Here is a 23619-nt window from a genome sequence, read left to right on the forward strand (position 1 = left end):
TCATTTTAATATAATCCTTTAATGTTGTTTTCTAACATAATATGCTGTTACAACCACAATTTCTGCGATTTTTAGATTACAATACAAGGACGTAGAATTTTCTAAACAAGGTTGATTTGGTATACTTCGCCATACACGAAAATCTCCGCAAGACAAATCGATTTAGCCTGTTGAAAGGGCTGCAGATTTTACCAGGTAGAGTCAAAACCAAAAAAAAAGATCGGACATCTGTTTAGTTTTTTGGCATTATTGACATACTTCCTTATGCATTGTTTCTTGCTCGTGTTTTCTGGTTTCACGCGACCCCACAGACATTAATTAGTTTTCTTGTAACTAATGCATTGAAAAAGAAATTTCTTTGAATTAAATAATGATCCGTCTGATGACTGAAAGCTAATTTTGATTACCGTTATTGAAATTGAATAATTAATGTCTCGTCATACACAAAGCTAGACAAAAGGGCCCGCAAACAAGACTGTATTCTGATAGACAATAGTTGAATCAAATGTCACCTTGTGCCCGAGGCGTTGCTCTGCCTTTGGGAGGCTGAGGTTAGAGGTTATCTTTAGATAGAGCAAGTTTATTATCTATTGCTATGAGTAAGATTCGGATTCAGGACAGTTCATCCTACTTTGCAGGACAAGGCAGGCTTCAGATCCAAATTTAGATTTGACCTCCTGACAAAATTTCCCATGGACAATTGCTAGAATAAATTTTATCTTGCTAGAATACATCTATTTTATAATAAAAAACTTACTTTCATTAGCGAGAAAGTTTTTTCATCTTATATTATTATTACTTATACATTTGAATTTTAAAAGTTAGGTTTTCAACATTTATTTCTTTTATTATAAGCACGAAAAGCAGAAAAAACAGCAATTATTGTTGAAGCTATTATCCTGTAAAATTATTCGTATTATTATAAGAAAATTCAGTACTGGAAGGCAAAGAAATTAAAAAATAGTTGAATTTCGAAAAAGAGGGGAATGGGCCCCGAAATTGTGTGATTTAAACTGAAGAAGCCAAACAAGGATCAGTCATCACAAGCTCTTCATGAAAAATGGAATGAAATTATTTTACCATTTTGACAAGCTAGATCAAAATCAAGATTACTACATGGAGGCGCTGACTACAGACCCAAGGGTCCGTGGTTTGAGTCCCTGGCATGACCAAACTTTCACCCAGAGTGAGGAGAGTCGCCAGCTCTCTGTAATTCCAGGCATAGGAATCACGAGGTGTGGTCACATCGAGAGGAAGGACCAGGACACTGCTCGATAAGCATAAGCTTCTCAGTGTCCTAAAAACTCAGGCTAGAGCCCCCCCCTCCAATAATTGTCAAACTGTAATCTGTTTCCTTAATAACAGTGTACTGAATGAGAAGGAATACAGTGGGCAGCCCCCCCCCCCCAATATAGATTTCGTTCCGACGGCCCTGAAACTACTTTCGGATGCTAGGTAGAAACAAATACAAATACAAATATAAATGACCAGCCATGTTTCTCATAAGTAAACGGATATAGAAGGTATATTTGTAAAGGAAACAATGTTTTCAATAAGTCATGCATGTAAAGGTGAATAAATTTGTCTGTAGGCTCTGGTAAAGAAGCATTATGCAGACCTCGTACGTCGTCGCGTGAGCCTTTTCTTCTCACGCGAAGCCAAGTAAATTTGGTCACGTTTGCTTTCATAAGAATGAAAATTCGACCTTTGGCAATCGCTTTTTTATTAAAACAACAATTTTTACGAATTGAATTTGTTCAGTGCTGTTTTCGATATTCACTCAAGTGTGGATTTGTTTTGTTATTTGTATGAGGTCATTCAGCTGTGAAGGAGCGTAAGTGTTTATGTTTTTTCCAATAGCAACAGGTAAATATGAGTCATCATCGCTGATTCATCGTTGCCAGGCAATGATTCATTGACTAAAAACATATATCTATGAGGGATTTCCCTTTGCCAGCCCTCTAACGGTTTTTCAGTTTGGATCAGGAAATGATATTGGGTATCTGAAGCATAAACCTGCAGATATTTTCAACAATAGAAATTTCAGAAACTCTTTAAATATTTTTAAAACTACTTCCACAATATCGTTAAGGCTGTTGTACCATATTACATCAGCACTAACTGAATTTGCTATATTTCCGCTATTTCGGGCCAACTTCAGTTAAGCCGCGGAGCATGTTACTGACTGAGGGGGCTAAAACGTTTTTAGGGGGGTTAAACATGCTAAACACAAGAGCAAGGTGATTTTTTGTATGGTTTTAAGTACATTTTGGAAATAATTAATAAACTAAATCCCATGTAGCGCCCCCCCCCCCCACTTCGACGGTCTCTGTCTTCAGTTAAATTTGAAGAAAATGCGAGATTATGTTTTCAGAGGAACATCACTTACAATCTTTTCACCTATGGCGTACTTATACATAAAATATAATCTGTTCTGGGACTTAGAATGCTAGGAACTTGTTTTGATAGCGTATATTGGTAAGATAAAATTGGTAGTTCTAGACTTTATCCAGGGGTTTAATTTTTGGCAGTTTGGTAAGTAGTTTTATCTTGTACTTTTCAGAACTAGCCCCCAACCACCAGCTTTCTTCTATATGCCCCGCAGTACCTGTGCAGAGGTACTGTAAAATCAGTCATTTCTGACAATTTGAAAATTTAGCTGTAATTTATTATTTATCGTTAATTATATGCCCTTTTTGTTTTAGATCAAGATCTTCTTATCAACAAAGGTGTACATGCATTTGTCAGAAGAATTCTTTGGCAGATAACAAGGTTTGTAGCCGTAAGATTTCCGTGACAACGCGCGAGGCCTTACACAAATACAATAACAATACCTTTCTCGGTAGAACAATTATTTCATAGCACATCGAAATTAATTATTTAAAGAACGGAGTTCAAATCTTGCGTTTTATCCACTTGGAATAACTCGCTCAGTCACATGACCATTACGTTATGCTCGAGCAGCCACGTGCCCATGCGAATTCCATCCAAACAAAATCTGAGCTTGACGCTGTGATGTAAGACGAGGAAGCGAGGAAAAATTTGGCTATTTCAACGCGGTTTACTTCGCAGTGAAGGACAAAACAATTGATCATATTATACCAAACGCCGGAAGGAGCTCAGACTTGTAAAATTTTGTTGTTCAAATTGAATCTGATAATTTTCAACGTTAAAAACAAAGTTTGACAGCGGCAGTCTAAAATTTGATTGCTCACCTGAGTTGACAGGTAACAATGTTAATTATTTTACATTGACGTGTTTATTGGTGTAGTTTAACTATTTACATAATGCAATATAATTTAATTTTTACATTGAGGTCTTAAATTAAAGCGATGGAATTTTTTATTTTATCTAAGTTTGTTTATCTGTTTTATCATGAGTGAGCTGGCCCCTAGGTGTTTGTTTTGGTATTTGAATAAACAATATTTGCGTATTTGTATACAGTTTTTATCAGCAATTGCAGGCACAATGAAGCTAGTTTTTCAGTCATCACAATTTGTTTACTTAAACTCAAATTCAATCATCACACAGTATACTCATTGTTTGTACACAATAAAATATTTCATTGATTGCTCAAGAAGCATCTAAATTATTGTTTAAGCATGTAAAAGTAGGGTTTTCTAATGTTTCCGGCTACTTATTCTATTTCAAAACTAAATCAGCTGATAAACGAAAATCGTCGTGTACTGTAGCCCTAGAGGTCCCTGTAGAAGTGGGTGTTATCATGTTCCCCTGAATTTTGCAATAAAATCCCCTGCTCTTAATCACGTTGCTTGAATGTTCTCTAAAAAGCTCTCGAGATCTTGTCAAAATGTCCACTTGATTATCGTTTAAAATACAAGATTCCCATCTTCCCCTTACAAGAGAACTGCGCTCGCTTGTTCCCCATAAATCTTTGAAGGGCCTCAGTTGTTCGGAAGGTTCGCCGCAAGGTTCAATGGGGGCCCCGTGGGGGCATAAAGGAAAAGAGTTTGGACATCAATTTTGAACGCAATAACGAAAGGGCATGATAAGCTGTTTCCCTGGTACTTGGCGTGGCTACTATAGATCATAAGTTTTATAGAGATAGTTAGATGGTAACAATAAGAAAATTTAGCACTCTTTAAAAATGATACGATGCAATACCTTTCTTCTTTCTGAGCCCATTTTCAGGCACCGCGGAGCAGGGGGCTAAGGGACTTCCCCACTGTTTGCAAAAATTGAACAATATTAAGAGAAAAACAATCAGTAAAGCTTCTTTTTATTCGGTTTTACAACCCTCCCATATTTTTTAAACCCCCCCATTTTTCTCAACGCTCCACGGTGCCTGGTTTTGTTTAAAGTCACTGGGAAATAGGCGCTGTTTTAATGTGGACCACTTTGGTATACCAGTGAAACCTGTTTCCGGATGAAAGGATTCTTAACTTGGAAAATCGAGTCATAGCTCGTATACATATGAATGGGGGCGTTGCGAAAATGGCTGTAATGTATCTAAGGAAACTCCCTAGATATGTTGGAAAAGAGCATGCAAATCTGCATGTATAGTAAAGAGGGCGAAATTCGGGGCATTATAGAACTTGTTGCATCCAATTCAATGCACCAGAAATGCAACAAAAGTGAATTTGTTTTCGTTTTCCTCTGCATCAATATTTTCAGCCAAGAAACGGTTGGCGTGCATGTAGGTTATCATGAAAATGCACCGGGGTTGAGATATCATTTTCCGCGCATTCTTTACCCGATGCGTGTGCCTATCTAGCTTCTTAGTACGTATTCAACTCTTTTATTACTCTACAGAAGTGAAAAGTAGTTAATTGTATGGCAAATTAAGGAATTGAGCAAATATACCTCAAGTAGGCGTCACTAGAGTGATTCTAACATCCTTTTTACATACCAAAGAAATCACAAATATTTTTGTTCGGTGCCAAAGAATTCAGATGCCAGGAACCCTTGTCACCTTGGGATGTCAGATTTTTGGAAAAATTTGGGTCATACTTACAACAATAAACATAAGTCCTGTTTATACTACACAAACTAACCTTGCTTCGCCCAGGTTTGCGTTTACACTACACTTGATCAAAACTAACCCAGGTTCGACCAAGGGCGAACCCACCTTTCGAGATGGGTTGACAAAACCTGGGGCGAACCCGGGTTAGTTTGCGTTTACACTACAAAAATCTAACCTGGGTCAGTTTTAACTTGGGGCGAACCCAGGTTAGTTTGTGTAGTGTAAACGTGGCTATACACCAAAGACATTTTGTTTTGCATACTCTGGTATAAAAATGCGCTAAAATTGATCCCTCTGGGCCCCCGTAAAGTATCAATTAAGTGTGTTTTAAGCATTTATTTAAACATGGTCAAGAAGGTCTTTTGCTCTGAAAAAGAGCAGTGATCTTATCTTCACAATAAGATCGATCATTATTCACAGTACTATGTTTGTTTGTAGTTATGCATAATTATGTTTTGAAAACAAAAGGCCAGCCGGCTTTTACGATGTAATTTGTAATCGCAATCAATAGGGGGAATCCAGGAAAAGGAAGTAGATTCCCCGTATTGCATTATTAACTGCTATTTCGATCATTATGACTGAAGCAATTTAAATGCAGACATGATCTAACCCGTTTTGTATGTCTGACTCATCTCGAGACTTTGCTCGCATGCTATTGGTTTGTTGGTCGGTGGAAGTTGTGATATATGATAACGGTTCGCTACATTCATCCAAATTAAAGCAGCTCTTTTTTAAAAAGAATTGCAGCAAGCAGCATTGTCAATGGACGCACAATCAAATTCAAAAATTATGAAGAGCCATCGAAAGAATTTAACACCTATAACGAAAGATTTTGAACAAAGCTGTTTTGTTTTGCAAAAAGTGAAGGATCAATCCTTCGTCGGAGGCCCTGAAGTCTGAGTTGCGACAATTGTCCTGTTCTAATTATTGTCCACAGCTCAATCTCTGCAGCATCTAGAACCATAACCATTTAGGGGACTTGCAACAGTAGCTTTTCTTAAATTCTAATGAAAAATAGTTAAGGTTCGGTGATTACCTGGTACACTCTTGGTTATAGGGATACGATCATTTTTGTCAAGGTTCGATGTTTTTTTATATGGAGAATCGAATGTTTTAATGCTATTTTTGTTTATACATTGATTTTGCTGCAACTGCACATTATTAATTGTCTATAAGACCAATCAATAAAAATTTTGCAATGAAATTTTTAGTGACACCGTTGTCTTGCTGATAAAATTCCCTCTGTTCTGTTAACAATAGAGGATATTTTCAAGGCACCTCGTTTTTTCTTCCAATTATTCATCTATGGCTCGACCTTATATTTACACTGTTTTTTGGAAAATCGCACCTTGGCTTTCTTGTAGAGTATGCTCTTTTAAATGGTTTTTAAGGGTTTTCATTAACAAATGACATGTTGTCATTTTTAAGTAACATGTTTTTTTCTTTATAGAAAAGAAATCAATCCGTCAGTTAGTTTGATGAATAAAGAAAAATGTGACGGAATGAGGAGGAAAAGCCAAGAACAATACCACAAGCAGGTTGGTAAGAAGTTAAAAGGCATTGGAGATAGATTCACTCTCAAGTACGCTGGTGATGCAGAGCAGCCATGGAGAGACAACATTATAATTCAGCACAGTTTAAATGCGTTCACATTGCTGTGCATTGCAAGCTGCACAACCGCTCTAATTTACTGCATGCGAAAATAGTGAAAATCTTCTATCAAGTACTTTCTATGTATATAGCTCGTTAAAAACCAAATTTGTGAATATTGGATACCGGGATAATTGCTTTGGTTTTACAAGGATGGAATGGTTTTACAAGGATGAAACAGAATAACTTGTACAAGAGTGCCTTTATGCTTTCTGCTTTCCGAACAAGGAGAGAAACAAAGACTTGCATTGACTATTTAAGATTTCTACTCAAGTGGAATGGAGTGCAAATTACAGACTCGTTACATCTACGTTTCGCACAATATGTGGCAATGGGCCCAATTTTCTCAACGCTACTTTTGTAGTAAAAATACGCCTTACCTTCTCTACTTTACTTAAATGCGAACTCGTTATTCATTCTTTGTTATAGAAGTGATGGTGTATGAATTACCAATTTAAGTACTGTCTGTGACCTAGCCAGGGAACTTGTGGAGGTGCTGACAACCTGAACAAATTCTATCAGTTTTTACACAGATATGGTGAAAAAGCTCAGATTCACCGTCATTCCTTTCCCCATTTCTTCCCATTTTGAAATTTATTGACAAAATACTAAAAGTTTTGTCTGAAATTAGGCCATGGATACAGATTATAAAGACTAATATGACTTACAAAAATAAAGACAAAAATTGCCCTCAGAGGGTACATATTTGGTCACCAAATAGCTAGGCCTTGGCATTATTTCTTCTCTTCGGAATCTTTGTGGGATTAAAAAGTAAAAACTTGCAGTCTTTGAGGAACTTATTTCATTTCTAATGTGAAGATTTTCATGAAAAATGTTGAAGGTAAAAACCTTGGTTATTTTGTGAAAATTGCTGCAGCTAAAGATCAATGTCACATCTGATGAAAGCTTGTAATGCAATTCTCTCTCATGTGAAGTTTCTTTGCCAAAAATGAAACCCTCTGTATTGGTTGTTTATGCAATCACCACTTTGCCCTAGCCTATGATAAAGCAACCAGGGCCTACTATTGGGTGACGGTAAAAATTATTTTGTTGTAAATATGTTGATGCTTCAGTTAAATGAATTTTTTTGAAGCTGTGAACCAGCTCTTAAGTCATTGTAAATAAATATGTAAATACACAAAGTTCAATATTCCGTTGGAATTCTGCAAAAAGTTGTTGGTAAATTGTTTACTTTGCAAAGAATGTTCTGCATTGAAAATGCTGCTTCAGGAACATTGTGTTTTTTTGTTTGTCTGTGGTGAAGGTGGACATGTGATGTTCCATTTCAGTCTCCGTTCTGTTAGAAAGCACAATCGATAACCAATGTAGTTCTCTTTGTGAAATAGGAGAGAGAAGATGATAATATTATGGAAAATAGCCAGCGAAATTCATTCTCATTCTCACTCAAAGCAAAGCACTGATCTATCACTGCTCTATACAAGGTAGCAGCTACGTGGAACATATGCGTGTAAGCCTCCTTCTAATACCACATTTATCAAATACACATTTTTTATTAGAAGCTTTGTTCTGCACTTAGTTTCTCAATATGGAGTCCCAATTTTGGCGTTTTAGTGCAAAAAGTTTGTTTCTTATTTTCGGGACCTAAAATTGCCTAATTTTTATATTGCCAAAGAAAGATCAGCAAAATAAAAGCTTTTGGACTCTTTTTTTACCCGAGATTTTCAAGCAGGCGCTGTAATATAATTTTTGCGAATTTTTGCTGTTGCTGGGAAGGAGACAGGAAAACGAGGCTCGAAAACGTGTAGCGACGGCGGGAAACTGAAATCTGCTGATGACACCGTTCTTGGCACACGTGCAAGTCCTGTTCAGGTCATCTTCAGTGAAAGAAAAGTTGCCTTAGACAAGCAATATCAAGAAATGAAAATGTAAGTGCCTATGCAGTTAATTATTGATTTAGAGCTTCTATGTGTTAGATGGATCTGTTTTGTCACCCAATACTGATGCCGTCATTTTCCAATATTACATATTTTGGAAAGCGTGCAAGCTGCCAGTGGTGCGAAAATAGGCTGTGAGTAGAATATCCTTACATAAATACTCTAGGAAAGGCCTTTAGAAAATAGTTGTAGATGTGGGTCCTCTCCTCAAGAGGAGACGGCCGAGAAAAACCAAAGTGTATTTGAGAGGTTTTGTTTGGGAAGAAGAAACAATTCGGACCCATTTGGATATTGTTCAATACATTGAAAAAGGGAAATAGAAAACTTATTTACAATTAAAAACCGGAATAAGAATAACCTGAACAAATTTGGTTTGCAAAAGATTGTTAGGGACTGCAAAAGACTTTGTTGCTATCATTATTATTATTATTTATAATTACATTATTTAAAGTTGGTATTTACAATAGCTAAATACAACAGCTAATTTAAACCAACTAACTACAAAAGAAAAATTTACAGAATAATACTAATACTAAAATTAAATATTTACATAAATAAAACTTTGAAGGGGTTTCTCAGCACGAGTTCAGATAGCATCGCATATAAGGAATATATTATATCAATACAAATTTGATATACCGATGCATAATTGCATGCTTGTTACTATGGCCTTTGAGGGTTGGAATGTAATGCTTTCCTCAGCAAGACTACAATAAACGCCTAGAGTGCAGGGCAAGACAAGTGCACACAGGAGATATTTCTTTCAAAATTCCCCTGGACACCTTGTAATGCTTAGAACAAATGAAGAATCATATTACCTCAATATGGACATAATCTTGCATTGGTTTGATAGATGCAAAGTAACTACCAACCTTGTACATTTTCTAATCTACCTCAATATCCCTGTGCTCTAGTATAGTTGTGGAAACTATATGCACAATTGAAGTGCACACTTATAGCAAATTACACACTTATAAATTTTGCTCCTGCACACCCAAGATCTCCTTGGAAACTATCATACTTTGCACTTTGGATAAGCATAAACTCTATAATCTTGCTATTGGTGCCATTAAAAGCCTAGGGTTACCAAAAAGCAAAATTTGTGAACCCAGGTAGTTGGTTTTAACTTCCTGAATTTAAACTCAGCTTACTTTTGTTGCATGCCATGAAATCCTTGAAGTTATTTGGTTCCTAATTTGCGGATCAATTTTGACTCAAGTTTATTTCCTGGGTCTCAAAAAATTTTAAATTTTTTGCATTTCAAACCAGCCATATTATTTCAGCAATATCAAACCTGAAAATTGGTCTTTGATCTTTGAGTACAGTAAATTAAAAACGACAGCAAGTTTAAAAATTTTCTTCAACTTTTTCTGGAATTTTGCACAAACGTGAAGCCTTGAGTCATGACTTCTACATAATGTGTGATGGATGCCAAATCAATGGTGGCAGAAAGTATGATATTTTAATGCTCTTGGTGTTCAATTTCGATATTTAATTTAATTTTGATGTTAAAGTTTGGTCATTATGCACTGTTTTTTTATTTTGAAAATACCAAATTGTTTATAGGTTACACTTGATACACTAGTCTCAGCAATAAACAATGGTCTGGAATATTTACATAATAGATAATGGTACCTTCTGCAGGGATGGACTTAGCCGGGGGTGTAGGGGGTGTTTATTTCTGTCTCCTTCGGTAAATTTGGTTCCTTCCGGTAAAAACCACTTTTTGGTAGTCAGCAGTAACAAATTAACACCAAGATTTTACTTTATTTATCTCCTTAATATCAGTATTTATCTTCTTATCAGTAGCGTACGGGGGAGGCAAGGGGAGCAGCTGCTCAGAAAAGTACAAAGTTGGTGTCTGAGAAAAGTACAAATCTGCAATAGAATTAGTACCCTAAAGGGAGAATTTATATTTCAGACAATATTAAAACGTTTTTAAAGACTGCAAACGACTGTAAGAAATATTCTGAAATGTATTTCAAGCTAATCTGAAGGGCGTCGTCACAAAACTGATTGATACGACATAATGGCTGTTCAGATTGATAATTGTTTTCTATTTCCAACAATGTTTAGCTTTTAATTTTGAACCATATTTTTTGAATTGATTTATGAAAATAAGTGCTTTTAGAAATGTTGACACTAACAATGAGGATGGCTTAGTCAGACAAAATTGCATTGCCTGATAAATTTTCTTAATAATCCCAACCCTGCTTAGGGTGGCAGCACTAGTGAGCCAAATATACACAAAAATAGATGTTACTTGCAGGTCTTGCATTGATTAAAGGACATTGGCCTGTAGGAAAAGTCATCCTGAGATTGTTGCTGAAATGTTTTTAAGTGGTAATTATTTAAAATTTTAACTGACAGTTGTCAGAGAGAATAATAGATTCATAGAAACCTCACACTTGGTTTTTGATAGCAAAAAAAACTTTAAAAAACTGATACATACATTATTGCTAATCTAGAAAAGAAGACAATACTATTGGCAATACAATACAAATAAAGGCAGGAAGTAGTTGCTAATTGCTCTTAAGCAATGACTTCATAGGTTTTTGCAATAGGATGTAATGTATTTTTGAAGGCTCAACCATACACTTCAGGCTATAATTGTCTTTTACTCCCCATTGCATCGCACTTGAATAAAAAATATTTAAGCTGTGTTTTAAGTCTGGAAAGGTTTAATTTGGAATGGCTCTGAACTATCCTCAGTTTTTTTACAAAGAATGAGTTTACACGGGAAATATATTGAAATTTCTAAGTAACAGAGACTATGGAGGGGCATAACGTAAAGAGATAAACTAATGCAGCGCTAAACAAAAGAGTGAATTCGGGGACAAACAAATGTTTCATCCGAAGGTGGCTGCAATGATGAATATTCGCGATCAGAGCTCAGGGGCGGATCCAGTAAAAAACCTGACTGAGTTCCAGGCCCAGGCTAGGGACTTTCAGATAATGCATTGATCATTGTGTATAAGACAACATTATTATTCATATTTATGCATTTTGGTACCATTGAGGGGGGAGGGGGGGGGGGGTAGGTACTATCTACTCACTAAATCTAGATTCTAAATTTCTTTCCGACATAAAAAACAGTGCCTCTGTGAAAAATTTTCAACCCCCTCCTTTTCTCAATACCCTTTGTTTGTTTTGGATTCCACAGCAAAGTTTTTCCCTTCTGTTTTGCTCGCAATTTGTTGTTTTGCCTCCGTAGACACCAGCCTATTCATCAAAATATGATGTTCCGTAGTGGCGGACTGGCTAACCTTTGATCCACCGGGAAAAGCAAGCAAAAGGGCGCCAATAGGTGTTGAAGTTGTTTATTTTTGGAGCTTGTAAAACGTACCCGGAAAAATTTTGTCTTAACTGAGAATCAGTTTGTTGCAAACATTGACATAATTCATCTTTAAAACCCTTTGCAATGCACAACAGAATGAGAGAACTAGGAGGGAAATGAAACGGGGGCTCAGGGGCTTGCCCCCGGAAATTTTTTTGAAAACACCCTATTTAGAATGTTGGAACATGTCCCATGTTGAAAATCAAAGTTTTTCTATCCACAATCGCATTGACATGAAGAAGACTTTCTACGCGGCTTGTAAAATTTGTAGGTATCAAATGATGTATTGTCCTTAATTTTGATATCATGTATCAAATGATGATATCAAATGATAGATTTTGAAAGTTGGACTAAAACCCAAAGCCCGTTTTTCAGTTAGCGAGACACTCCCTTCCAAGATTTTATAAAGAAAGCAGCTTCTCTGGCCTACGAGATTATTTTTGATTAAACTCGATCTCGAAATCTTTAGAATAGTTGACAAAATATATGACTTCGTTCTCATCAAACGGTAACATAAAATTTTTTGAAAGCTTTGCAGCATACTATCATTGAGAAATGTAAAGGGGTGCCTCAGCACCTGCTAGCCTAATGACTATGTTGCTCCTGCCTCCACCCTACATGAGTTACAAATCATTTACAAAAGACATGATCCCAGTTCATCAGCGTGCAGAATTATGATCAGGTATTAAACATGTGCTTAAAACTGTAAACTTGTCTACAGTTTTAGATAACATATCTTGGACAAATGGATTTTAAGAGATCTTGCTGCCATTCTTTTTGTGCAAATTGATGATTTTGCAGATTGATAGGCTCCCTCTCTATGAGAAACTGTGCGTAGAATAGTAAAAGGATAAAGAAGTTCTTAAGAAAAGGCACAGTTCCTTTTTCGGGACAAAACTTTGAATAAAGATTGGAAAACTTTAATAGCTAGTTGTAAATTTGAAACCAGTTTTTTTTTCAAAACAGCCGGTTGAACTTTCCATCAAGTTTCCTAGAAGATTTTTACATTAGGGCATCAATCCTCAACAAATTCTGTATAAATTTTTTTAAAAAGTGGTCAATAGTTTCTACTTCAGTTAGTGATAATTTCTTTTGGTGTAAAACTCCTGGTTTTAACGTACAAAAAGCAGGATGCCTATGAGTTGTTAGTTGAATTGCAAAACATAATAGCTTGCCACGGACAGGAAGTTTTGTCCTCTATCATTCTTAGGGCAGTTTTCACTATCAAGAGATAGTTGATGGCCCAAAGAAAAAAGGGCTATTATTCATGAGAGACAACACAAGGAATATGCACATATTATGGAATCAAAAATCGGCAATACTTGCAAAAAACCCCTTCTACCTAAACAACTATTTTAACAAACTTTAACAAATAGCCATATTAACCGTAATAGCCATAACGATTGTGTAAATCCCCCCTCCCCATCTTTGATTACATAGTATGTGAACGTTCCCATACCCAATAGACAACAAATCGATAATTTTATCTAGTTACAACCATTCTGATTAGAAAGAGCACAGGGTAGTGCTCAGCTGGACTTGCTACAGGTCTCTCTCTATCCATTTAGTAATCTGAAAAACATCCCTCCCATATTTTCCCATTCCCTTTCTTTAATGGATAAAGAGAGACTTGAAGCAAGTCCAGTGCTCAGCTAACTTTTTTTCAAAGTGCAAGCCCTCAGTTATTGGATATCAGGCACTAGGATTAATTTGCATTAGCGATAAGATTAGCCATAAGTCAAAAAACTAATATGGATAGTCAAAAGTCACTGGTTTCATAAAATTATTAGTCATCAGTCAATTGGCAAATAGTCTGCTAGTTAGCTAGTGAAAATCCCTACTTCCCCCTCAACAGAAATCGAATTAATTCATGTACTGTGCACTTGCTTGAAAAAATTACAAGCTTCTCAAAGTTACAAGACGTTTAATACTCTGAGGAGTTTCAGACAAAAAAGCTTCTAGTATGTTTAAAATATTTTCTTTTTTCAAAGTCATTTTCAAAGCAAAATATATTCTGTACAAGGTTTTTAGAAAATCTTGCAGAACTTGCAGATTGGGAAACTTTGCAGTCAATCTTAATAATGCTCAACTTAAAGGTAAGCTAAACTTTTTTTGGAAATGTACTTTGGACAACTAATGATTGCAATCAATTTTAGTTCTGTGCGAAGATTAGGTTTGAGCATAGGTTTCCGTGCCGGTGCCAAAGACTGCAATTTAAAGCAAAGGTAGTTAACACTCCTGGAAAATTAACGGTATCTTCTGGTTTTATCTGAAACGCTTAATAATCTGCTAGAATGCTGTGATGGTCGTGAGTAAAAGACATCTGCAGTCGCCATTTCGAATTCATGTTTTGCAATTACACAATAGAACAGAAACAATAGATAGCCAATCAACTACGGGCCATTGTACAGCTCTCTTACAAATATGGTATCATTTCCGAGTTCCAGATGCTGTTTTGACTGAGTTCCATCCGTGATCCAAACAAAAAGTTTATTGTTTCAATTCATTCACTTCCGAGGCACAAAACGTTTATTTCCGAGTTCTAGAATTGACTGCTGTTGTCCTCCACAGCGTCTGAAAATTCGTTTCTAAATCACGACAGAGAAGAAACTGGAAATTTTAAGATTTTGAAGAGACTGTGATAAAAGATAGAATTTTTAGGTTTCAATTTTTTAATTTAAATATTACTTGTTTCAGGCAACACTATTTTTAGCTGTATGTTGGAAAACTGACTGAGTTTTGTGCACCAAGGAACTCACTCTGGATCCACCTCTGTAGCTCTTGCAAGAGCAGGTAGCTTTTTGCTTGCAGTCTCATCAACTCTGTTCAAAATCTTAGTTCTTTTTGATTATAAGACCCAAAACCTTCCTTTTTTAAACTACATAAAACTAACTCATGTTGAAAATTTGCACCTATTATTCATGCTCTTTTCTGCGAACCAATTGCTTAATGGAGTTGTATCATTTTCCGAATTCAAGATAACCCTCATCTCGCATAATATTAAACATACAATAAACGCCCAAGTATAAAAACATAGTGGATTAAGAACCTGCAGGCTGAAATTATGAAATAAGACCCCCATTTTATAAGAACCTATCTAGCTCTATTTGCTTTCTCATTGTCATTGAACCCTCAGCTGATACTGTAGCTTGTCCAATATCCACTAATAAATATACAATCCACTTGAATTTCAGAAACGAAATTAAATAACAACTCTTAATTAAATAAGAACCAATTTAAGAACCTTAACGACCTTATTTCTTATTAAATACCTAATAGATGAGAACCTAGTCTGGTTAACTTGAAACATTTTAGGTTGTTCGATGCGGGTGTTTATTTAATATGCAGAATGTGACGTTTCTTGATGGAAACTGCACCCTTTTCGTAAGAAACTTTAGCAAAAACCTTTTTAGAAACTTAACAGCCTTATTTATATTAAATATCCAATAGATGAGAACCTAGTCAGACTGGCTTGCAAAATTGTAGGTTCTGATTTGCAGGTGTTTACTGCATCCTTTGAAAAGTTTCGACTGTAACCTGTGTTTTACTGTAAACGGAATCATTGGACTGTCGTACTTATCTGGGCCTGAATTTAAGTGACGTGAACTGTATTGTAACTTCAAGCGAAATGGCTATAAGCTAAATGACATTAAGCGGAGTGGTCTACGTATTTACTTTCTTACATGTTGCGGATACTTCTCTACTCAACACATTCGAGTGGTCCAATGGTGTGGCTACCATATTCTTCATCATTTGGGCCACCTGTATCTCCAAGGTGTACTTCTGTTATTGGTAGCTTGCTTTTCTCTGTCACATAGCCTTCGTCAAATACCCACTTTTGTTGATTGGCATCACAGTAGCACAAATCATCATCGTTGAAACAGGTTTTGGTCACTCCACAATTACATCCTGTTTAGTTAAAATATAGACAGTGTCAATTCAAAGTCATCTACTATCAAGCTTTTAAATCCAAAAATGTGTTTTATTTCCAGTGTTGTCCAAGAATCTCTATTTTGCTAGGCTTCCTTATGTAAATGCAATCTCATATGAACCCTAACTGCGTTTTATAAACACAACTACAAACAATGTCAAAAGTAATAGGATGTTGCGAAGATTCCTGGTTTGTTTTTACCCTCACATTAGCAAATGTTTTTATATATTTATAAATTTTATGATATTCATTTATTTGTTAGGGAGACGTTCCAGCATTTGTTCAATGATTCCGTTTGCTTTCAGAATTTTGTATCATATGCACATGCGCGTCGAAATCGATGGCGTTATTTTCACATCGCCTTACTAGGAATTTTCATTCGTCGCCTTACTAGAAAAAGCAAGCCCAAATCAAAAGGTGAAAATAAAAAGGCTGTCTCGAGAAAAATGAGAAATGAAGCTCTGTTTTATATGATGCAATTATGATGTAAAATTGTTTTCGTTAAATGCTGTGGAGCACTATGAGAGAGAGATTTCATCTACGAGCCTTTGCTCTAACGTTCGTCTCTCTGACAATTCTTCTCTTGTTGAACAAACGTTATTGCTCCGGTTCGATGAATGTGTAATAATGAGCGCATATGAAACATTATGGTGATCGAATTCTCAGCCTCCTGTGTAAGCCAAATTTTTACTGTATCTTGTTAGGTTATCCAAAATTTTCTACCTTAATAGTCTTCTAAAATCCTGTATATAACTTGTTGTAGCTAGATGAATTTGGCTAGCAAAAAAATTTTAGCAACAGGTTACCATTTTGTGGTGGTTGATGCAACACTTTTAATCAGCTAATGTATTGAATTCTTCCCCAACAAAAGAGGCTGGCAGCCGTTTGAAATGTTTTTGAAATACTCGTTTTTTAATGACTTAGTTTTAGTCTTTAGGCCTTATTCCGCACGTTTCGACTGAGAAGGGAAAATTCTTCAATATTTTGTCACTCACGTTAAGGTTTGATAGCTCTTAAAAATTATTTTGTAGGCATAATCTCTTTGCAGCATCTCAATTTTGCTTTGCTCTTGCAGAAAAGCTACAGGTCTTTTGCCTTTGCACAAATGCTAATTATCAAAGATATTTACATTTGTAGATTTGCTTTTAGTAAACACCCAAAGTGAGTATTCACAACGCTTAAATACCTTTCCCAGCACTGTCGGCTCCTCCTAAATATCGCATGTTTTCTCCATTTCTATCCACAATATAACCAAAACTGATATCTTTCTTATTCAAGATCATTCCATAGCAATCAATTCTTGTAAACTGTTTACAACTTGACAGGTTGCCCGTGTCCATCATATGGATGATTTCCTCCAGTGAAACTCTATAGGTTATTTTGTGCCTATAAGCAAGCAAACAGGTTCTAAATTAAAAATTAAAACCGTCTTTCAGTCATTTTGTCAAACTTATTAGGTTTGTAAACAATGGTGACCCAAGAGCTGAAATAACACTTAGCTAAGATAGGAAACTCATCGTACGAAAGCACTATTCGTCCGACATTTCTCAGAGTATAAACGTTGGATCGAGTATTATATTACAGATCGGTAAAGAAGTCGTTTTTATCAAAATTTATTGCATCCATTGGTTTAGTTTTTCAAAATTGGTTCGAGTTTGTATATTCTCAAGCAATGGGTATAGATATCCTTTTCCCTTTTCTATGGGTAGCGAGTTTAGATCAAGGCGTTAAGTATGCACATTTTGCGGAAACTGCAATTTACAAGAATCTTTTGTCTCTAATTGTCATAAACTTTCATTAAATTACTTACTTGTATGCGCCAGGAGACTCATAGCCTGTCACGTTCATCCGTGTTTCACTGTCGTGGTCAAAAAGAACCACCATGGTTCCATTCTATTGGGCACATCTCACTTCGACTGGAGCAGAAGTGCCTTTAAATTGTATCAAGTATGTTTCTTCTTTAAGATTACCTGGCTTCCAGGCTTCTTTGCATGATCTGTAGACAACTGAAAAATGATTTAAGCGCATAAGTTTTTCAGCAAGATTGTTGCTAGAGCCTAACCAGGTATCAATCGATTCCAAGGATTCACTGTTTCGATGAAGCAATGCTGGTTGTATATAGCTCGTAGTTGCTTGTTTTAGTGATCCGACTTTTCATTTGCAAAAGAACAAGTAAGCTCAAGTTGCTTGGTTGAATTAATGTAACGTAACTCAAAATAATCTAGAAAACCCCATTATTAAATATAAATACGTCTTGATAGAGCATCTACAGCCAAAGTGATGATTCCAGCCCATTCATCTTGGTATCTAAACTAGCACTGGGTTGTGCTTCTACTGTCCAGATTGTGGTACCATTCTGTCCATATTAGGATAAAAAGAAGGACTGCGTTCTAACGACAAGTGGTCAAATCCAGCAGGCCCTTCGGATCTAAATTAAATTTCATTATAGTACCAATCATTATAGATGTCTCTTTACTAAGATTTATCAGTCTTTCGAAAAAATATGCGGCAATTTTGCAAATTTTAAAACTATTTGTGAAATTCATCCAAGAAATACAGTTATCTCATCCCCATGAAGAAATTAATTCATCCATAGAATTTTTTATAGTTGCCATGTTTGCCATTTTCTATCGAAAACAATCAAACAAGAACCTGAAATTCCAAATAAGTATGCCGAGCGATGTTGATCTACAAGGTACGAGGAAAGTAAGAGAAATATCAATGTATCGTACCAAACTTTGAAGAACTATACAAATAACCTACATTTTTATAAGAACCAGTAAGTTTAAGCTCAGGCTGACTGTTCTTAATTTTTTCGTTGTTCAAACGTTGTTAAAAGTTGTTCAAAATTGCATTTTAGAGTAGCACAGCCTCAGCTTGTTCTTAAATAGATTGTTTTTTTAAATAGAGTCTATACATAAAAGCCTTGCAATGACTTTTAACCATTATTAATATTTGTTCCAGGTTACTTAACAAAAACCATTAGCAAATAAGGGTAGGATTTTCCTCAGAATGTTTTACCATTGTCGATCATAAGACTGAAGGTGGTGTTCTCTCATCATTTTAACCATTTAGTTTTGGGCTGTCGGTGCGCCAATCGCAAAGACGGCCATAAATAAAACCCCAACCGTTTTTGAGGGGGTTAAGAAGAAGAACAATGGCTTTCTTCCGCCGACTAGCAGCACCTTGTTCATGCAAAAAGTCGCAAGCCATACGGCCATTAACTAATGCACGAAAATAAGTAGAAAGTCAACATGCATGTAAATAAAAACCCCTGAAAATTTCTAGACAAGGGTTGGGTGGGCAGGGTCGCAAAGGAAAACCTTTCCTCTCCAAAGTCCAACTTCAAGTTGTCGTGCAACGTGTGAGAATGAAACTGTGCTAAGACAAAGTTTATATACCCAAAGCCAATGCACACTTGCACGCTGGTTGCTTTAGCCGTATAAAAAACACAATGTAAAGCTTACTCGAGCACTGCTACAATAAACACAAACTCCACAATTGTGCAATCTGTGCCCAAAAACAAAAGCCCAAGGGGCACCTTAAAGGCGTACCCTGTCACATATTAAACGTGATTAAATTTCATTTAATCAAGCTTAATCTTATAAATCCAGCATCAACAAAGCAATTGTCGTTAGCTGCTAGTTAGTAAGCCGATCCAACTGCGTATATTATCTACATTTTGATGTGAGGAAGTGTAATAAAGTGGATAAAGGATCTTAATTATCAAACAGTTTTCCTTGAATGTCGTATCCACTGGTATTCACGTATTCAGTAAGTCAAGTATATTTTTCGCATAATTAAGGTTCTTATTTTAATTGTTGTTTCCTGTACGTGATATAGGTCTTACACCTTAACGAATAACTGCAAATATTATGAAGTTCAAACCCCCTCCCTCTGAATACTTGTACAGTAAATAACAATGGCGTCTTAATAGCAGAAGGGTTGGTTAATAGTCTTGAGTAATGGATCCCCTATACTAAATTGTCTCTTGTATAATTGTATGAAATGCAAGAGCACAATTTGGAAGTAAAACGTAAAGCAAGTACAATCATTGTCAGCTGCTAGCAAGCTTCAAACGTCGTGAAATTAGTTTTACTTGTCTTTGTTCATTATATTAAATATTAACGAGAAAAAGCAATATTAATTACCGCAAAATACCGATATTCTAAAAAACTGACAAATTCATTGTTTATTGATGTTCAAATGATTTCAGGACACGACTTTCTTAAGTTTTAAAGTAAAATGAGTTTGCTTATATAATTTTTTATCTGTTGATAATATGGATATTCATTCCTTGATTGTGGATTCCTAAATATTGGCAGCTTTCCTCACGACCAAATTGTCAAATTGTTTAAAATCTTTGATGTTTGAATAGAAATGCGTTATGTGCCTGCTACAGTTTTGTTTTTGTCCAAGGAAGCACTCTCTGTTCTCACTAGCCGTGAAAATTATGTATTCAGGGCAGAATATACCTGGAAGAGTTCAGTAAATATTGTGACCTTGTTGTAGCAAGCGGATTGACGACAAAACATGACAATCTGTACATTATGATAAAAATTATGTTAACTTGTCAATAGAATTGCAGGATTAAAGGGCCTGATATTTCGGAACTTCGTATATATAACTGTGTCTCTGGAATAGAATTGCAGTTTACAAGCCTGCCCTTGAAACATATGACACTTGACGAATTTCGCACTTTCGCAAACGTATATTTGCAGGAGAGTTTCGCGGTGGAGATCAGAAAAATAGTTGACGCAGACTGTGGTAGGGATATTTCTGTGTAAATACGAGCACCAGGGTAGTAGTCCAATACCTTTGATAATGAATTCAAGATCTGGTATTGAGCAGATCAGATTAAGAAGGTGTTTCTATTGATATTCTCATATAGATCTGACTACAAAGTTTACAATATGTTTCTCATTGTCATTCAACTAATTTGTCATAGTAACCTATCAAACATCAAAGAAATTGTTCAAAAAACTGCCCAATTGTAACCAATGCAGTCAACCCTACACTTATAAAACCTAAAAATGCAGATTAAGTTGACTCCAAGGGGTAATTTTGTTATCATGTTTTCAATGTTAGTTTTCAGTGAATGACTTTTGCCAGATTTTTTAATTCATTTCATTAAGGCTGCTCTTACCTTTGTCCCACAATTCGTTGGTTGTCCCATCTTTTGCTTTTCTTGGTACATTCTTGCAGCTTGCTTGCTTTGCACACTCGAAAAACGATTTGTCAAGATATAAATCTTCGCCACTGATTCCTGGCTCTTCTTCTTTACCAATGAAAAATGAACTTTCGAAGATATAAACAAAGGAAAACAGAAGAGTTCCAAACAACAAGTATCTTCGCTCCATTTATATTTAGCTATATTTTGATGATGTAGTCAGGAGTGCTTCTCTAGCGAAAACCTCGCGAGCTATACATAAAGTGATGAATGTCACAGTAGCAATATTGACAGAGCAGTGAAAGGCTTCTGATAGAAACGTGATCAATTATTTACGACCTTTGCATTTTTTATCAAGATTGCTAGGTTTCTTTCAAGGTGCCTTTAACCAAACCCCAAGTTCTCAAAGACTCTTAATTTTTGCAGGGCTGTTATTGTAATTTTCTTGCATGCATGATCCAAAGAAAGCATATTGCTGGAAATTGTTGTATTGATTTATTTGTAATTGGGAAAGCGAAAAGCTAATAATGCTTTGTTTTAGCCTTTAAAACTGCTATAGCCTATAAACTTTTATAACCTCTAAAACAACAGTCGGATTAACAGAGGTGTGTGGGCCGGCAAATACAGAGAGGGGATAGATAAGTTTTGGGACAATGAAATTTAGTCGTTTTAAGAGTTATTTTTACGATCATTTTTGACGGTCGATTCGCCCTTAGTTGATATATGTTGTTTTTCGTTATGGTCCCTTCGTGCTTCTAAAATAAACTGGGCACCTTTGTAATACCTCGAAACAAAACAGACTAGTCTTGTTAACAGAAAGCAAATTTTGATTATAAGCGTAAACATTAATTTTGCTTCTATCTCTAACAAAACCTAATCAGGCTACGTCATAAGGAAACCGGGGGTACTGTTATCTACTATCTCCAAAGAGTCTGGGTCTGACACTTCTTTACGTTTTACTTGTACCCTTCCTACAAGAGTATGCGCAATGCTGTGGAGCATTTTGTCGTCTTAGAGATTTTGGTTTAGAAATCTAAGGTAAGGTGTGTGGTTTCACAGCATTTCTATTCCCTTGTTTGAATGCTGCCTCACGACCGATTTGCTGATGTCTATGGAGCAATTTTAGCCCTAGAACTTGTATTGTAACTTCTTTCACGAGCTAGAAAATTAATTTTATCTCAAACGTAGAGAAGTTTATAGCATTAAGGCTGATACAAATGAGAATAAGCTTGGCGCTCTAAAATTTTTTTTCGACCAAGTAAATCTTGGACAGATCAAGACTTCCTTCATTTGTTGAAAGGACCTTTTAATTGCTTATTGCTGTTGTCGAGTTTTGAATGAATTTTCAATCATGAATAATCTTCTCGCCTATCTCGTAATTTGCGAAAGTTTTTTGAAAAAGTTTTTGTGACTCGCCTTGCTATTTGCTTTTAAACTGTCAATCTGACAACTGGCAACTTATTGGAAGAAATCTGCGTCTGCATAGATATTTATGATCCTAATCAAATTTCAAATTTAGTCGAACAATAGATATTCTTTGAAATTTATATTTTCAGTATATTTAAGCTGATAACGATGATACTGATGTGAACGAAATAAGGTGAAAAATACGAAATTATTACATGCAAATATATGTCGAGATGGCATCGAATGTGTAGCATGTGCTTCCTTTTCCATGGTAGTGTAGTTTTAATGAGAATTCGTTTTATCGGGTATCTCTGCGATATAAGGAGGAAATGGATCTAACCTTCTCATGCTTGATGACGCAATAAAGGCATTTGCAATCTGTAATGGTTGTCGTTTTTACAAAATTGAAATCCTCCTTGTTTAAAGGTAGTAAAACATCAGGAATTGGCTCAAGTTTTTTCTATAAATATTTATTCTCCTCTTCTCTCCAAAAACTGGAGAAAAAGAAGTCTTAATATATAAGATTCAAGATATTGCATTACTCTAAAATTTTGGCTTCTGTCAACAGGATGCAGGAAGCGTAGAAAGTGGCATCGAAAAGCAATATCAAGAACGTAAGTTTAAAAACTATGTTTGAATTCTATGATTATTTCTGACTTTTTCTTGTTCTGTCTCATTGGCACGTGCAAAATCATTCTTGCTAAGTAACGTCAACCTCCGGTATAATTTTGCTTGGCGTGCATCTTCAAATTTTCACGCGTGTCTTGCCAATTGATATTTCGCCTTGGTAATATAGAATTATTGTACAAATAACTAACTTTTCTGGGAATGACGTTCTATCTATACAAAAGTGGACTTGTAAACCCAATGGCAGGGGGTTGTGTCAGTGGTTTTCAGATTGCTGCATGGTTCATAAATGCAAGGGTATGAGCTCGAAGTCCCTAACAGCATACAACATATACAATGCCTGCCAAAAGTACTTGGAACACCCACCAATTTACGCTGCATTTGATATCTTTCATTCCTTTCATGAAAAAAATTTGCTACTTCCGCCCCCTTCCCCCTCAAACAATGTTGATGATTTAGAGAAATATCATAAAAGAAGCGCAAAAGAAAGTGCTTCCTAAAATCCTAATCCGTTTGATAGTAAACCAACATTGTTCCGTGGGGGAGAGGGGGATGATTGGTTTTGACCTTGGAAATTGATGTCAGTGTTCCAAGACTTTTGGCAGGCATTGTATGTAA

At 35.8% G+C, this 23619-nt stretch overlaps 1 protein-coding gene and 1 long non-coding RNA gene across 4 annotated transcripts in view; one reads left to right on the top strand and one right to left on the bottom strand.

The window, feature by feature from the left end:
• Positions 1-2784: 2784 nt before the first annotated feature.
• Positions 2785-23619, top strand: part of LOC135688581 (uncharacterized) — an 81664-nt gene continuing 60829 nt past the window's right edge. For 2 of the 3 annotated variants that reach the window (XR_016144939.1, XR_016144940.1), the window contains exons 1-3: positions 2787-3227; positions 6435-8520; positions 22943-22988. This is a non-coding gene — a long non-coding RNA (uncharacterized LOC135688581). Of the gene's footprint in view, positions 3228-6434; positions 8521-22942; positions 22989-23619 lie in introns of all 3 variants that reach the window. The other variant, XR_016144938.1, reaches the window with a different exon arrangement.
• On the bottom strand, positions 10657-21285 carry LOC135688571 (neurexin-4). Its single transcript, XM_065205483.2, has 4 exons — positions 20944-21285; positions 17608-17803; positions 16984-17183; positions 10657-15775 (listed from the first exon to the last, which is right to left on the bottom strand). Exons 2-4 carry the CDS (start codon positions 17679-17681, stop codon positions 15567-15569), a joined length of 483 nt encoding a protein of 160 aa, XP_065061555.2. The 5' UTR covers positions 17682-17803; positions 20944-21285; the 3' UTR covers positions 10657-15566.

This window comes from Rhopilema esculentum, chromosome 19 (genome assembly GCF_057945365.1).
Source record: "Rhopilema esculentum isolate cy_ngs chromosome 19, ASM5794536v1, whole genome shotgun sequence".
NCBI classification, from domain to species: Eukaryota; Metazoa; Cnidaria; class Scyphozoa; order Rhizostomeae; family Rhizostomatidae; genus Rhopilema; species Rhopilema esculentum.

What these genes read in the sequence shown, in the direction of transcription:
- LOC135688571 (XM_065205483.2), bottom strand. Translation starts at nt 17,681, where the DNA reads ATGGTGGTTCTTTTTGACCACGACAGTGAAACACGGATGAACGTGACA. An exon ending in GAGTCTCCTGGCGCATACAA is followed by an intron (nt 17,184 to 17,607) that starts GTAAGTAATTTA and finishes GCTTGCTTATAG; the next exon opens with GCACAAAATAACCTATAGAG. An exon ending in AGCCGACAGTGCTGGGAAAG is followed by an intron (nt 15,776 to 16,983) that starts GTATTTAAGCGT and finishes TTAACTAAACAG; the next exon opens with GATGTAATTGTGGAGTGACC.